The following is a 17500-nucleotide window of genomic DNA, read 5'->3' as shown; positions in this document are numbered from 1 at the left end:
ACTGTGGATTGTGCAAAGGGGCTGCAACTCAATATTAGGAAGATGTCCCTAATATTTTGTACATTCAATGTATGTTTATATTATAATTTATTTTAAGTTTGAGGGTTGAAATGAGGGTTCGTATCTTATCTTATTGTCTTCATATCTTAAGTAGGACTGGGACGATATATTGAAATAAAATATATCACAATACAAAAATGCAGAAAAATGAATGGTGATATCAGCTCCATGTTATTCTGCTGTAGTAATCACAAGTGAGACGCTTGACCATCACAATTTCACAAGCTCTCCATCCAAATTATATTATTGTCACTTTGTAATGACATTTTTAAATTGTTGTTTACATTCTAGCAGCCAATGGCATCGCTAGAAAGATTTAAACATAATTCTGCACAGTCAGTTGTTGTCATTGAACTTTTATTTACTACATCGTATCGTGGTTTTATCGAATCCTATCGTGAGATGAGCCCATCGTCCCATCCCTAATCATAAGCAATAATAACATGAGCTGTGTTTGACATAGCAGATCAGTGTTTGAGTCCTGTGGTTTGCGTCTTCAAAAAGTTGAATTCAGCCTACAGTGTAAAATCTTTTGAAAAGCTTCAATTCAAGATCGCGAGGTCAGCCCACGCGTTTCCATCGCGGCCCAAAACGCCGCCGCTCTGATCTCCTATCCTTTGTTGTAGCGCTGTAGCCAAAGGTCACCTTTTTAGAATAGCCCTTTAAATTATTCACAAGGCTTGTTCAGATCAAAGGCAGAGAGAGAGCAGTGGCGGGGAGGAGACACACAGGAGCGCTGAACTCTCCAGGGGATCAATTACTGTGGAGCCTTTCACACTGCGAGACTGAGATGGGACCTCAGGACAGCAAATAACAGATTTTACACATGCCGCTTGGCGGACGTTTTTACCCAAAGTGCCGCACAGTTCGTTGAGTGAATATATTTTTAACGTGTGGCCCAAGAAGGAATCAAACCCATGGCAGGTTTTGTGCAATGCTGATTGACAATGAGACAGGACAATAAAACCACTGGCCAAGGATCTATATCAGTGATTCTCAACCGTTTTCATATCAAGGACCCTTAACTTAGTCCACATTAGAGCCACAGACCTCCATTTGATGAGATTTCGTCTCTCGGACCCACATCTGAGAATATTTTTATTGTTAGATATGATTTTGTCCAGAATCCCATGACTGTCTGTATTGTAGGCAGAGAGATAACAGAGAAACTATGATCAAAACAGTCATTCTTCTACATTCTCTAATGGTTCTTGTTAATGATATAATGGTGATGTTTAACTCTTAACACACAATTTGCTGGGGACCCCTGGAATCCCCTCAAGGACCCCTGGTGGTCCCCGGACCCCACGTTGAGAACCACTGATCTATAGCATGAAGTACTCCAAGTTAGACAGTCCCTCTGTGATTTAGGGTGTGTTCCCACGCATATTCACAAGATACTGACAAAGAAATCTAATTGTCATCATTTGACAGAAGATTTAAACTGTGATTCATATCATCACAAGTTTTTCATGTCATACATTTTTTTAGAACTTTAAAATTGTTTAAAGGAAAGTGATTTTGTTAAAAAAACATAGATGTCAGTGTGCAGGATTTACTGAGTTTGAGTCTGATGAAAGGTTTTGATTCACGGACCAAAGATTACCTGCGGCTCTAAAACACCTGGTTTAGAAATCCAGTTCATATTGCGATTTCGATTTTCTTTTTTTTCAATTATTTGTTCAGCTCTAGTTCACACCAAGCACGTTTGAAGCGGTTTATTTGAGCTCTATAGTTTTTATTGCAGGGTTTGATCTGAACGAACTGCAATAAACGACACCAAAACATCTGATAGCCAGCAGCTCCTCAGGCCTAGCAAAACAAAATGAACTGAGGGCAAACCGCAGTCTGGACTGATCCTCATATTCAGCTATTTCTTCATGTGTTTTTATCTGATATGAACACCAGAGAAGGGAAATTACAGCAGACAGTGCAGACAAGCCCATCGTGTTCCAGCTGAAGTTACAAGGACTGGGATCAGATTTGTTTTGATGTTGTTGTGTTTATGTGTGTCTGTCTACCTACCTGCCACAGACAGAAGTTATTAGCATTAGAAGTGTGATAATGCAAACGTATGTGTGTGTCAGAGTGTGTGTGTGTGTGTGTGTGAGAGTGTGTGTGAGGTCCCCTGCTCCCCTCCAGGTGTGTCATATTATTGGTCAGGGTTAAGGTTAATGCTGGTGGTTAGCTTTAGGAAACAAGTCCCATAAATCAATAGGTTGTCCTCCCAAACCTAATAAAAATAAGTGTGTGTGTGTGTGTGTGTGTGTGTGGTGTCTTCCCCTCCTCTCCTCCAAGTGTAATATTACTGGGGTTAAGGTTAATGTTATGGATTTGGGAAAGAAATTAAGTCAATGGGATGGCCTTTGATTTATAATGCCACAAAGGTGTGTGTGCGTGTGTGTGTGTGTGTGTGTCTGTGTGTGTGTGTGTGCATGTGTGTGTGTGTGTGTGTTGTCCCGCTCTCTTCCAGCTGTGTCATATTATGGGTGAGGGTTAAGGTTTAAGAAATGAACTTAAATCAGTGAAATGACTTCCCAAATATTTCCCCGTGGCAAAATAATAACAATAATACAAATGTGTATGTGTGCGTGTGTGTGTGTGTGTGTGTGTGTGTGTGTGTGTGTGTGTGTGTGTGTGTGTGTGTGTGTGTGTGTGTGGGGTCCCCTCCTCTCTCCTCTCCTCCAGGTGCGTAACCTGATGCTGGCCACCAGCGAGGAAACCCTTCGGCAGGAGTTCTCTAGCTTCAAGCCGGGAGCCGTGGAGCGCGTCAAGAAGCTCAACGACTACGCCTTCGTCCACTACCACTGCCGCGAGGACGCCGTCGCCGCGCTGCACATGATGAACGGCGCCGTGATCGACGGGGCTGCCGTGGAGGTCACGCTGGCCAAACCGGCCGGGAGCAGAGAGGGAAGCGTCACCGGGAGGAAGAACGTCGGCAGGGGATACCCGGGGAACAGCGCGGGTGGAGGAATGGGGGGGTACGGCGACGGGGCGTTTCTCCTGCAGAGGGACGACGGAGGCATGATGGGAGGAGGAGGAGCTATGGACGGGTGCTTGCCGCTGAGGCCGCTGTCCCTGCCGCCGCGCCTGGGGAGCCCCTTCTACATAGGAGCAGGAGGAGGTGAGGAAGGATAGTTCACCCAAACATTTAAATTCGGTCATTATCTACTCATCCTCATGCCAGTACAAAATCAGATGAGAGGCCAGTCCTTTAGGCTTCAAAAAGGGCAAAAAAATGACCATAAAGTTACTCCATAGAAGTCCTCATTCAGCTTCCGCGTTCCCAAACCTCGCGTGAAGTTTGTGTGTGCGTGAGTTGTGAGTGAGCTACGTTTTTATCATCTTGCGGTGTCCAAATGTCACTAACAATATGAAGTTAGTTAGAAGTTAGATGTTATTAGGACAAAATGTTGTTATCAGGATCAGGGGTTTCCAGGGTGGGAAATTACCACCAGCCATCTCAATGCTGCTAAAGTTTGACAATGGATGTTAAGTTAGTCTACCATCACTTTAACATTTTCAGGTCCCATTATATTCTAAAAAATCTAGTTGCCTGTGAAAGTAGTGAAAGTGTCTGGTGAATTGATGGAGCAGCCACTGTGGCCCGTCGACTACAAACTTAGTTTCTTACAATTTCGCTGCCCTGTAGGATTCATTACAGACACACAGATACTGAACAAAGGCTGTGGATTTGTCTACTTGTTAGATTTGGATTGACTGGCCGCCCTTACAAAGACCCAGACAATGATAGGGAACCTCAGGACAAGCTCATCTAATCTCCTCTGCTGTCTGCTCACACTGAAATTTCAAGAGAGTAAAAACAAATAGAAATCCTTGACAGCTGTCAGACTTGGTGCTCATTCAATTGCTAAGCAGTTTAGTCTGGCCTTAGTTTTCCTTATTTGCCCTTTTAAGAGGTTTCGCTGTCTTGGATATTACCCCCCAACAGTTTTATTGCTTTCTTCAATAGAAAGCATCATTTTAACCTCAATCCTGAACCTGGTTCCCAGCATGACCGCCACAAGAATAAATTCAGACAAGTCTCGGCTTCTCATATCTGCCATTTCATGGTTGTCTCTGCTTTAGTAAAAGTTTCCTCCAACAGCTTCACTGCTTTCTTCAGTATATCTTACAAACCTTAACGCTACGCTGAGTTTCAAGCATAGCCACCTTAAGAATCAGTTTTGCCTGGTCTTAGCTTATTTTAGCTGCCCGCTTTTTGACTTCTACCTGGGATTTTCTCTCGAAAACCTTTCTTGCCAAGGGATTTTTCTGCCTTAGTGGAGTGCAGTTTCCCTCAGCAGTTGCACTGCTTCTTCCAAAATAATATTCCCAACTGCCACACTAAAGCCACTTCCAAGCACGACCGCCCAAAGAATCAATGTAGCCTGGCCCCAGGATAGTAAAATACACACTGTTTTTCTCCAAGTACAAGAAAATCCATGGTATCTCTTCCTAGTATCTGGCTTCTTAATGAATTTCAATAGTAGCTTTCTTTCTTTTTAATACGTTCTGACCGGCTTCCAGTGTCGGCTCGTCTGTGTTCCTTTTCAAAATCCATATCACTCTGCAATTCCCTTCTCCCTTGTATTATTTACACTTACAGTCTTTCTAAAAGCCAGAGGAAAGCCTGCATACATGTTTTTTCAAACTGCTAGTAAAAGCCCTAGTATTTTTTTTGTTTCTTTATTTCTTAATTCGATATCATGGCTTTTTTTTTTTTTTTACAGTGTTTTTCCTTTGAACGTTGGCCTGGTTTGGGGCTTGTCTTATCCAGTACAAGCCAGATTCATAAAGTCTCATTCATATATTGATATGGCCATGATAATAATCTGGTGAAAAAAAATCCAAGCTCCTGACGCCCGCGGACATGTCTGAAAATGAGAAAAGTTCCAGAGTTAACTCCGACCAAAAAATGGACTGAAATATTTATAAGGGAAGGAAGATGTCATAGCAGTTAGCTGCTACTACTACGATATAGAGAGAGAGAGGGAGAGAGAGAGAGAGAGAGAGAGAGAGAGGGGGGAAAACAAAACCAGTACAGAAAGAGGACCTGAGAGAAAGGAATAGATGTAGGAAGGGAGAGATAGAGGAATAGATTTGAGGATGGATAGATGAGAGAGAGAGTAGACAGATGAGTGATTTTAAGGAGGGAGAGAAAGATTGGATAGAGGGACGAAGACAGAGATTCAGGGAGGGAGTTGGAAAGAGAGGTAGTGAGATTTAGGGAGGGAGAGATGGAGGAAGACAAAGATTTAGGAAGTGGGAGTGTGTGAGAGAGATTTAGAGGGGGAGTGAAAAGAGATTTAAAGAGGCAGTGAGAAAAGAGAAAATGAGATTTAGGAAGGGAGAGACGGAGACAGAGACACACTGTTGCTACTTCCAGAGAAAGAGATTGAGGGGAGAAACACACCGATGGGGAGGGAGGGAATGAGAGAGAGAGATTTAGAGAGGGAGAGATGGAGATTGAAACAGAGAGAGGGTTAGGGAGGGAGAGATTTATGAAGGGACGGATGCAGAGGAAGATTTAAGGAGGGATGGAAAGAGAAGGAGAGCTGGAAAGAGAGAGATGAGCTATTCCAGATAGATTTCCATCCAACTGACAAATGAATTTTAAAGGTGCTAGGTATTAATTTTGAGACATTATTAGAATTACCGTAAACAAGCGACACTATCTCTAAACTGCATCCTCCATTGTTTCTCCACCTGGTGGATCTGGAGGGAAATCTGCTGGATCGCTTTACGGCACAAAACAGGAATTCAATCAGGAGAGACTAGGATGAATGTTCGAATGAAAAGTTTATTCATGACATAAAACAAGATGTAAACTTTGGCGTAAGCTCCATGGAGAAACTCCTCCCATTCGTGAAGTTAGGAGTACATCCGGGATAGACGTAGGAATTAGGACGTCCCCCCGGGGAGTTCCTCTGGAGCCTGGACAGTGGTGATGACGGGGTGGAGGAGGGACGAGGGTAAGCACAGCGACTGGGATGACAGCATCATACGGCATAGATCTGAGAGAAGGGCAATAGCATAGAAGGTGACGAGTATATACTCCCGTCACTTAGACGATTGGCTCCTTGAAAAAGAGAGGGAAGTGACGGCTAACTCTGATTGGTTCTCTGGAAAAGAGGGAAAGTAGTCTTCCCGATTGAAATTACGTAATGCTTCACGAGGTTCTGTTCTTCCAGAGCAAACGGAGCTGAAGCTGAAAGAGTTTCTGGCAGCAGATGGTGGAAGGAGGGAAAGGAAGATGGAGAAATCACTTCCAACATGTTGATCCTCTTCAGGGAGTGGGGGGAGGGGAGGCAGGAAGCAACGGGGCTGATGGGAAATGTAGTCTTAATGTGGAGAAGCACTAGAACTAACAATACTGCTGCTGTGAGATAGAGGAGACCAGTCGTGCCAATCATGCTCTCATTTGTTTACGGTAATTATCCCAAGGTATCACAATTAATTTGATCATGATCTTGAAATTATGCGAAACATAAAATGAGAATTATGTGTGTTTCCATTAGCTGGGTTAAAGGAAATAAATAGGCTTGCTGACCATAGATAAAACACATCCACAAGAAAAATGTAGAGAGTCTTCCCAGAATTGATAGTTTTGGGTAAATTGAGTTTCTTTTTATGATTTTTACTTTTTGTCTCATGGTGGAATGAGTCTGACTGTTCTTGTGAACATAACTAAAGAACAACACATGATGGAAACTTCATCCCTACACCACAGGTTCCCCCTATAGTGTAGCCGATCTGATTAGATTTTGGAGCCCCTTCCTGCATAAATTTGCATATTAATGAGGAAAAACTAATTTTCTTGAAACTGCTACAACTTAAAATGCTTTAGGATACGGAGTTCCTTTTAATACCACCCATGTGTTATGTGAAAACAAGTATGTCGACATAGAAATATGTCATTTCATTAGCTTAATTAATGACATCATTAGCGTAACTGGTTATGTGTAATACATCACGGTGATTACGATGGGACATTAGGCAGCTCAAGTGCCTCTTGTTTGGTGTCTGCTAATGTCGGTGATATTTCATGCTGCTGAAAGACAAAGGGCGCCATCTACATGAGAGCCACATTTCTGGGAGGTTGTGGGGACAGATACTTTACAGACAGACTTTATGTCTAAGTTTTAATATTTCTTACTAGAGCTGAACAATTAATCAAAAGAAAATCGTAGAGGCTGCAATTAATTGCTTAAGAGAGAGTTTGGTACAAACTGGATTTGTGAACAAGGACTTTTAGAGCTGCAGGTAATCTTTGGTCCGTGAATCAAAACCTTTCATCAGACTCAAACTCAGTAAATCCTGCACACTAATCAGATCTATTTTTTTTTTAACAAAATCACTTTTCTTTAAACAACAAAGTTCTAAAAAAATTTACGACAAGAAGAACTTGATGATATGAATCGCAGCTTAAATTGCAATTTCAATATTCTGTCAAATAATCGCAATTTCGTTTTGTTTTTCATTCAGCTCTAGTTTTAATGTTTCCTACCAATATCTGACATTTTTACCCCCGTTGTGTGAATATCCAGGATGTCGCTGCGTCATTATTTGTTTGACAGATGCGTTGCTATTTCTATTTATTGGTAGTTTCTTTATCAACAAAAAACTTTTCTGTCTCAAGTGAGAGTAAAAACCTTTCCAATATTGAGGAATTTGTGTTTTTACAAAATTCTTACAAAATTTCCATAAAGTCAAACTGACATTTGCATATAAATAATTGAATGGACACTCTGCTATAGAGTGAGAGAAAAGAGAGTGAAAGTTGAAGAGAGTCTTAGGGTGAGCAAAGGCAATTTGAGAGATATTTAGGGAGGGGGATATGGAGAGAGATTTGGGGAGTGAGTGATAGAGAGAGAGAGAGAGAGAGCAGAGCCGGGACGATCAAACTGTATTACTGCTGCTTTAATAGATGTGTTAATGAAGCGCTGACATTGGGGCTGTAACAGACACAAACTGTGACAGATAACTGGTGACGGTCCTGTTCTGCTCCTGATGCTCTCATTAGATACCAGAGACCGAAGAACATGACACACTGACAGTGTAACTGACAGAAAATGAAGCAGGGAAACTTTGAGACAAGAAACTGATGTTCGTTCACTGTCTGTCGTATTCTGTTTCTCTGATTATCTGTCCCATCTGTCTGTTTGTGATTATCTGTCCTGTCTGTCTGTTTCTCTGATTATCTGATTATCTGTTTGTTCGTCTGTTTCTCTGATTATCTGTCTGTCTCTCTGTCTGCTTGTATCTCTGATTATCTGTTCTGTCTGTCTCTGTTTCACTGATTGTCTGTCTTTCTGTTTCTGTAATTTGCTGTCCCGTCTGTCAGTTTCTCTGATTATCTGTCTGTCTGTCTGTCTGTCTGTCTGTCTGTCTGTCTGTCTGTTTCTCTGATTATCTGTCCGTTTCTCTGATTATCTGTGTGTCTGTCTGTTTCTCTGTTTCTCTGATAATCTGTCTGTCTGTCTGTGCGCCTGTCTGTCTGTTTCTCTGATTGATTGTCCTGTTTGTCTTCCTTCTACCTGCTTACCTGCTTATATTTCTAGCTACCTGTCTGTCTGTCTGTTTGTCTGTTTCTCTGGTAATCTGTCTGTGTGTCTGTCTGTCTGTTTGTTTCTCTGATTACCTGTCCTGTCTGTCTGCCTGTTTCTCTAATTGTCTGTCTGTCTGTTTCTCTGATTGTCCTGTTTCTTTTCCTTCTACCTGCTTACCTGCTTATGTTTTTAGCTACCTGTCTGTCTGTCTGTCTGTCTGTCTGTCTGTCTACCTGTCTGTATTTCTGGCATCCTGTCTGTCTGAATAGCTGATTGAATCGCTGTTTGTGTTGTCCTCATATTTTGAAATCTTGTCTTCAAATCAGCCTTCTCCAAGCTCTGCATTGAGTGTGTGTGTGTGTGTGTGTGCTTGCTTGTGAATAATTTCTATCCATTCTTTCCGGATACACAAGGATGCAATCAGTGTTTGTTGACTGCTCCCACCAGCCCGACTCGTCTCCTCTCAGTAAATCTGAATGTTTGTGAGTCGTTCTGTACTTACATCTGTGTGTGTGTGTGTGTGTGTGTGTGTGGGAGAAGTGAACGAGACATTTTACATTGTACATTTGTAGGCATTTAGCCCACGCTTTTATCCAGAGTGACTTACAATGAGTGAGCAGGTAGTCTAAACCAATGGGATATCAATCAGGGAGAGAAAGGCAGTTTTATTGAGCGGAGGGGCGGGATTGTTAAAAGATCTGAGGTCATCATTAACGATACTGTGTTTTCCAGGAAGTAAAAGTAATGGGAGTTCATTTCATGGGCACAGTCCCGCCCCTCCGCCCCTCCCATCAATAAAACTGTCTTTCTCTACTCTTTTTTTTTTACAGTCTATGGATTGTACTGGCGGCTCCTGTGTGTGGATGTGTGTTCCTCCCGCTGTAGCCAGGAGTCGACGGTGTCAGCACTTCACTCACGTTCGCTCCTAAAAGTAGACGTTTGCGACTGAGAAAAATCAAACACGAGCGACTGTGTGGAGTAGAGAGTTCGCCTTCTAACCGTTACAGCTACATTGTAGTTTAGTCTAGTATAAGTCAGTCTGTCGGTCCCAAAAATACACAAAAACACTGCTAGGTTTGTAAGGATGGGACGATATCCTTATCTCACGATACGATTCAATACGTGATATGGGGTTCACGAGTCGATACAACCACGATACGATGTAATAAATAAAGGTTCAATGACAACAAAGTCTGACTGTGCAGAATTCTGTTTATTTCTGAGACACAAATCTTTCTAGCGATGGCATTGGCTGCTAGAATGTAAACAACAATTTAAAAATGTCATTGCAAAGTGACAATAATGTAATTTCAATGGAAAGGTTCTGAAACGCTGGCATCAATGAGAAATGTGTTGGTCATTGTTTTGAAAAAAACCTGCAATTTCCAATTTGGTGGTGAGTAACTGGCTGCGAGCCCTGGGAGAATTCAGTTAGCAGGAGACATTGAATGAATGAATAATTGTGTGTGTGTGTGTGTGTCTGTCCCAGTCGGAGCCGGGGACCCGGAGCGGTGTGTGTTCCCCTTCCTCCCCGGCACGGCCCTCTCCCCGGCCGGCCTGCACTCTGTGAAGCCCAGCCAGCTCTGCTCCGCCGTCAGCCTGCTGGAGTTTTACTGCCACAAGAACTCCTGGTCGCTACCTGAGTATTACCTGTACTCCACACCTGGACAGGACGCGAAGCTGCTGCTCATATACAAGGTTAGAGACTTACTCCTAATGTACAAGGTTAGAGACTTTACTCCTAATGTACAAGGTTAGAGACATTAAACTACTCCTAATGTACAAGGTTAGAGACTTTACTCCTAATGTACAAGGTTAGAGACTTTACTCCTAATGTACAAGGTTAGAGACTTTACTCCTAATGTACAAGGTTAGAGACTTTACTCCTAATGTACAAGGTTAGAGACTTACTCCTAATGTACAAGGTTATAAACTTTACTCCTAATGTACAAGGTTAGAGACTTTACTCCTAATGTACAAGGTTAGAGACTTACTCCTAATGTACAAGGTTAGAGACTTTACTCCTAATGTACAAGGTTAGAGACATTAAACTACTCCTAATGTACAAGGTTAGAGACTTTACTCCTAATGTACAAGGTTAGAGACTTACTCCTAATGTACAAGGTTAGAGACATTAAACTACTCCTAATGTACAAGGTTAGAGACATTAAACTACTCCTAATGTACAAGGTTAGAGACTTTACTCCTAATGTACAAGGTTAGAGACTTTACTCCTAATGTACAAGGTTAGAGACTTTAAACTACTCCTAATGTACAAGGTTAGAGACTTTACTCCTAATGTACAAGGTTAGAGACTTTACTCCTAATGTACAAGGTTAGAGACTTTACTCCTAATGTACAAGGTTAGAGACTTACTCCTAATGTACAAGGTTAGAGACTTTACTCCTAATGTACAAGGTTAGAGACTTACTCCTAATGTACAAGGTTAGAGACTTTACTCCTAATGTACAAGGTTAGAGACTTTAAACTACTCCTAATGTACAAGGTTAGAGACTTTACTCCTAATGTACAAGGTTAGAGACTTTACTCCTAATGTACAAGGTTAGAGACTTTAAACTACTCCTAATGTACAAGGTTAGAGACTTTAAACTACTTCTAATGTACAAGGTTAGAGACTTTAAACTACTAATGTACAAGGTTAGAGACTTTAAACTACTCCTAATGTACAAGGTTAGAGACTTTAAACTACTCCTAATGTACAAGGTTAGAGACATTAAACTACTCCTAATGTACAAGGTTAGAGACTTTAAACTACTAATGTACAAGGTTAGAGACTTTAAACTACTCCTAATGTACAAGGTTAGAGACTTTAAACTACTCCTAATGTACAAGGTTAGAGACATTAAACTACTCCTAATGTACAAGGTTATAGACATTAAACTACTCCTAATGTACAAGGTTATAGACATTAAACTACTCCTAATGTACAAGGTTAGAGACATTAGACTACTCCAAATGTACAAGGTTTGAGACTTTACTCCTAATGTACAAGGTTAGAGACTTTAAACTACTCCTAATGTACAAGGTTCGACAGAGCAAACTGCTGCTCATATACAAGGTTAGAGACATTAAACTACTGCTCATGTACAAGGTTAGAGACATTAAACTACTGCTCATGTACAAGGTTAGAGAGGGAAAGCTACTGCTTATATATAAGGTTAGCTAGATAGAACTATACTGCTAATATACAGTTAGAAAGAGAGAAAACTGCTTATATTCAGGGTTAGACAGAGAAAACGACTGCTTATATACAAGGTTAGACAGAAAACTACACTTTATATACAAGGGAGAAAATTACCGCTAATACAGAAGGTTAGACAGTGTGAAGACTACTGCTAATACATAAGGTTAGATGGAGAAAAAACTACTGCTAATATACAAGGTGATAGAGATTAAAGTACTGCTCATTTAAAAGGTTAGACAGAGAAAACTGCTTTTTTACAAGGCAGCACCCAAAGAAATCTGTTTTAATTTTCCCATTTTCAGATTTGTCAGTACAGTCAGTACAGATTCTGGATTTTAGATAATAATTAGACAATAATTCAGTGATTTATTATCTATAATTCAGTGATCATTTTTGTTTTACTTTTGTCTTTAATTTTATCTTCAGTCATTGTAAGTTCTGATATTGTATGCTTTAATTTTTTCTTGTTGAATGTAAGCCTAGGCCAAAACACGGCAGCAGCAGCAGCATTAGTCTTTACCCACCGGCTGTTAGATGAAGACGCACACACGCACACACACACACACACACACACACACACACACACACACACACACACACACACACACACAATATGCAGAAAACTTCCAACACACAGCACTGGTCAGAACTGGTGGTGGATGGTTTGAAAGCGACTTCACTTTCAAATACTTTTGAAAATGTTGATTACTGAACAAATGTATAGTGGAACGGAGGATGTAGATGCTGTACAATTGAGTGTGCGTGTGTGTGTGTGTGTGTGTGTGTGTGTGTGTGTGTGTGTGTCCAGGTGGTGATCCCGTCCACGCGTAGCAGCTACATGCCAGACAAGTTGTGTACACTGTTGGAGGACGCCAAAGAGCTGGCTGCACAGAACACACTCTGGAACCTGGGTACTGTAAAACACACACACACACACACACACACACACACCTCTTATTTAGTGTGTGTAGATTTTGTGCAACACCCAAAACCATGCACTGCTATTACAGACACTCACCATCTCTCCACAACATCTTACACTCTCAAACACCATGAAAACTGAAAACTAACTTCTTTACCAACCGGCCATCTTGGCTAGCTGATTCTGAACCCCACTAGCCAATTATAAGCCATTTATACACCTTTCCCACTGGGGTGACTAATGCTAAGAATGTATGCACTGGTGCTTTGGATAAACTTGCCCCTACGAAGCCAAAAACCACTAACTTGACTGCCATGTTTTACCAGCATTTGACTGATGACTCATGCTGATTTCAAGCCTTGTTTACTGGCATTATATCTTTCCAAAAAAACACGTGCAGTGTGGCGTTGGGAAACGTCAGCCGGGCTACATACACACACACACACACACACACACGCGCACACACACACAGAGAGACAAGGTAGGTGGAAAACGCCCCTTCTGAGATGGTTACTGTGCAAACAAAGCAGTTAAATGCCACACATCCATCCATCCTACTGTTCTCCCTATGTCTACTGTAAAGTGTCATGAAAAACTAATAAGAAAGACTTGACATAAGAGGATGAACATACATGTGGTATAGTCACACAAATCATAGCAGCAAACATCTCAGATATAAATATATTATGGGACTTGGCAGTTCCATATTTTCTGTCTTGACACACACTGCTTACACATGCCAAATGAACAAATCTGCAGCCCCCATACAAGCCAGACTGCTCAGTTTGCTGTGGCAGGGGGTGAAATTGTGGGCAGAGGAGGTTGAGCAGGTGGGGAATTGCCACCAGGCATGCTGGTACATTTAGACTGTGGCTGGTAATTTACCCTTCATTCGCCTGCTATCGGATATACTGGAAAAACAAATTTTCTGATTTATGATGTTTCAGTTTCTGAGTTATGATGCAGTGATAACCTTTAACCTTCTCAATATGGTGGAAAAATCTGTTTTTCTGTCAGTCAACGGTAAGAAAACACTTAGACAAATACACTTATATACACACTTATACACATGCACATTTATTACACATTTGCTGAGACTGGTAGCAGTGTAGCAAGTGCTTTTCAAAATGAAGAAGCAGCCAAATCCACATAATCCTTTTCAGGACATCCATGTTTATCATTTGTCTTCTAGATTTAATTTTGACAAAATAGCACGTGAATGCAGTGCTATTGAGCAATATTCCCACCAGTACATAAACACACAGTTAGTCTACCTGCTGACTTTGGCAAGTAACCAGCCTGCAGCCTGATGAGTCTGCCAAAATAGTAAAAGAGGCTTTTGAATTACTCAGCTGCATGTAACCAAATATAAAATCAGAATCCCTTACAGTACAGTAAAGGTACTCAAATTTGTATTGGTGACATTGATACAGAGACATATAAAAAGACACCTAACATAGTAACAGTGCATACTGACACACGTGGTACTGGAACAACAGCTATAACCTCGCCTTATAATTATAATTTTTTATATAGATTTGGATTTTTTTGAAAATGTGTAAGTGTCATCTGTCATGGGGCTGCAGATTAAAATTAGCCCCTCTTATATAAGTGCCCAATGTGCCTGTTAAACTAATAAACTAAACTAAACCTAAAGTGCAAGACAGTGCAGGACATAAAATAGACAGAACTATTCATCATCACTTTACATGCACAAAATGCATTCTATCACTGTTTGTATTCATGTGGTGTGGCACACAGGCTTGGACCTCAATCAGGCTCCCGAAGCCAAAAGAGCACGATCATCTGTGATGGGAGCAAATGTTTGAATATCACCATCATCACATTTACATTTTCTAAACCCTTTGGGGTCTCTCAATTCAATCTTCATTATCAATTCAGATTTATTGTTTTCTTCTATCCTCTTTCAGGGTTTTAGCATTTGTATATGCAACAAAATTAAACTGAGCTAAACAATACAAACTCAACTAAAATTGATGAAATAAACAAAATTATACATGATTAGGCTAAACGCGGTTAATTAATTCATTTTTGTCATTCAGCTTTTGCTCTTATGCAGAGTTATTTGAGTGACTGACTATGTTTACGTGGAGAGCAATTATCCTTATTCCAAAAAAGACAATATTCAGATGAAGCTGTTTCCATGTGTTGTGGTTGTTTCAGGGATCAAACCTGTTATAACCTCCCAGTTATAAGACAAGGTCCCTCTAACCACCAGGTCATCTTAATGCCGAACAAAACTACAATTTCAATAGTCAGAAAAGAAAAGAAACACTGAGTTGGTCCACAATAAATGGCTTGGCTGCGGGGTTACGATCTGCTCTGCTGGATCTTACAACTGAGTCTGAACTGTAGCTTACCAGCTGGTTCTGAAGTCCTGCCATCTGGAGCTCCCTAAGAGCCAGACATCTCAGCTCCGCCTGGGCCAGGGTTTCTCAACGACCGGCTCTGGAGGCTGAGCTGGGCCGCCACAGGGACAACACATTTTACATTTGTTCTGTTCCAACATGAGATATTCACAATTTGAAAAACGTGACCTCTGCTCTGACAAAATGACTGCTGGCATGAAACCAAGACTCATTACTGAATATTAGTTATTGGTTATTTGCATTCCTTTACTTACAAAATGATACTATTTTAAAGCATGTAATCATCTGTGTTTGTTAAATGCTCAGCAAGGGTTCACATGATCAACAAGTCATTGGATATCGGGGCGTCCTGGTCCAAGGTATGTCCTGGGTTTGAATCCGTCCCAGGACCTTTGTCGCATGTCATCCCCCTCTCTTTCTCCCGGTCTTGGCAAAAAAATAATCTAACAAAAAAAACAAGTCATTGGAAGTCCATTCACTTCCAATAGAGCTGTCTGACCAGGTAAAACAAAGTCGGCCACAGCTGAACAACAGCCATTCAGATTTCTGTGCGGTCCGTCTTTGTTTCCCTATCGATGTGATTTTGTTTCATGAACAATTCCCGCCATTCGAAGCTTCCCAGTTTCCCACTTCTCCAACTTTTATTTGAAAGACTACAGGAATAAACAATGCTTAGAGAATGATTGCATCTATCGCTGGGGGTCGATGGTAAGCTCTGAGGTAATTGTATTGATTTCTTTTGTGTTTATGTTCGATTTTCTACCTAGTTAGCGCTTGCTATCTATCTCTAACATTATGAAAGGCGATACCAAAGCAGCAAAATACATGATTTACCGCTACATTGACGCAATCGGAGCCTCTCACACCGCCCACAATCGATCAGAATCGAGTGACCAAGTTGCTCGCAGTGTGAACGCCGTTTTCCAGTGGGTGCAACAGTAGAATAAGCTTCAATTCCCAGATCACCAACATTACATGCAACCAAAAGTAAGGAGTGCAAGGGCCAGAATCACAGCACCCAAGCAACAGAGGGAACAAAATATTCTCGTGACCCTAGAATGATCATGTAAAATCTCCCTTTAAGCTTTTATCCTGCAATGTATCCTGCATGCTGAAGGCAACACGCACTCTTCTCAACTCTCTCTCTCCACTGACTGGTTACAAGACTTGTAAATTCTGATGGCTGAAAAGAGCAAAACTTGACTTTTCCCAACCTGTTCCTCTTGGGGAATAGAGCTAAAGTGCAGCATTAGTTCAGCAACCATGCGGCGAAAAGTGGGACATAAAAACGGCTTCGTCTGGGCAGCGGAGGAAATAAGAGCCGAGAGAGAGAGAGAGAGAGAGAGAAGCCGAGAGACGGGCGCATATTAGAGCAGAGTAGAGGCGGACGGGAATGCGATTCGAGGCTTAAGATGGTTTCCTTAATTCACTTTTAAGAAAGCGGTCGCTAAAGCTGCTGGCTGTCGCTGTTGCTTTTCCCCGTGTCCCTGCGGTCCGAGGCACGCCGGATAAAATGCTGTAAAAGAAAAAAAAAAAATAAAAAAGAAGTAGACCAGCCACCCCAAATGCAATTAAAATGTTTTGAGGTGTGTTTTTTTTGTTTTTTTTGCGCTTTTGAAAATGTGGGGAAAAAAGTTAGTGCTGCTGAATGTAAGAGCTGGAAGAAGTAGGCCTGTAGCCGAGCTGAGAGATGTAAGGTTCAATAAATGCCCTTTGGTGGAGGCTTTTAATCAAACTATCTTACACTGCATACATTTTTTAGCTCTCGCTGCCCCAGTGGGAGCTGAATATCCTGCCAGTGATGAGAGCTCAACCCACTGAGCTACACAAGACCACAAAATGATGGCTCTTCTCTCTCTCTCTCTCTCTCTCTCTCTCTCTCTCTCTCTCTCTCTCTCTCTCTCTCTCTCTCTCTCTACTACTTCACTCTTTTTTCTTGTTCCTCTCTCCCACTCTCTCCATCTCTCTTCATATCTCCTTCTCATTTCTTCTCTCCTTTCTCCCTCTGCTCTCTCTTCGTCTTATCTCTTCCTCTCTCTCTCTCTCTCTCTACTACTTCACTCTTTTTTCTTGTTCCTCTCATCTCTTCATATCTCCTTCCTCATTTCTTCTCTCCTTTCTCCCTCTGCTCTCTCTGTCTTACCCTCTTCTTATCTCTTCCTCTCTCTCTGTCTCTCTCTCTCTCTCTCTCTCCCTACTACTTCCCTCTTTTTTCTTGTTCCTCTCATCTCTTCATATCTCCTTCCTCATTTCTTCTCTCCTTTCTCCCTCTGCTCTCTCTGTCTTACCCTCTTCTTATCTCTTCCTCTCTCTCTGTCTCTCTATTGCTCCCTCTCTCCCAACTTTACTCTTTCTTCTTGTTCCTCTCTCC

The 17500-nt window shown here is 41.5% G+C and overlaps 1 protein-coding gene across 1 annotated transcript in view; it reads left to right on the top strand.

The window, feature by feature from the left end:
• The window catches only part of rbm46 (RNA binding motif protein 46), a 25965-nt gene that overhangs the window by 6408 nt on the left and 2057 nt on the right, over nucleotides 1-17500 (top strand). The window contains exons 6-8 of the mRNA XM_078291583.1: nucleotides 2749-3184; nucleotides 10108-10310; nucleotides 12626-12728. Of these exons, the coding sequence (XP_078147709.1) occupies nucleotides 2749-3184; nucleotides 10108-10310; nucleotides 12626-12728 (742 nt within the window). The remainder of the gene's footprint in view (nucleotides 1-2748; nucleotides 3185-10107; nucleotides 10311-12625; nucleotides 12729-17500) is intronic.

The sequence above is a fragment of the Centroberyx gerrardi genome, chromosome 23, assembly GCF_048128805.1.
Source record: "Centroberyx gerrardi isolate f3 chromosome 23, fCenGer3.hap1.cur.20231027, whole genome shotgun sequence".
Classification (NCBI taxonomy): Eukaryota; Metazoa; Chordata; class Actinopteri; order Beryciformes; family Berycidae; genus Centroberyx; species Centroberyx gerrardi.
Note: the sequence above shows the minus strand (reverse complement) of the source record. Positions and strands in the feature narration are given on the sequence as shown.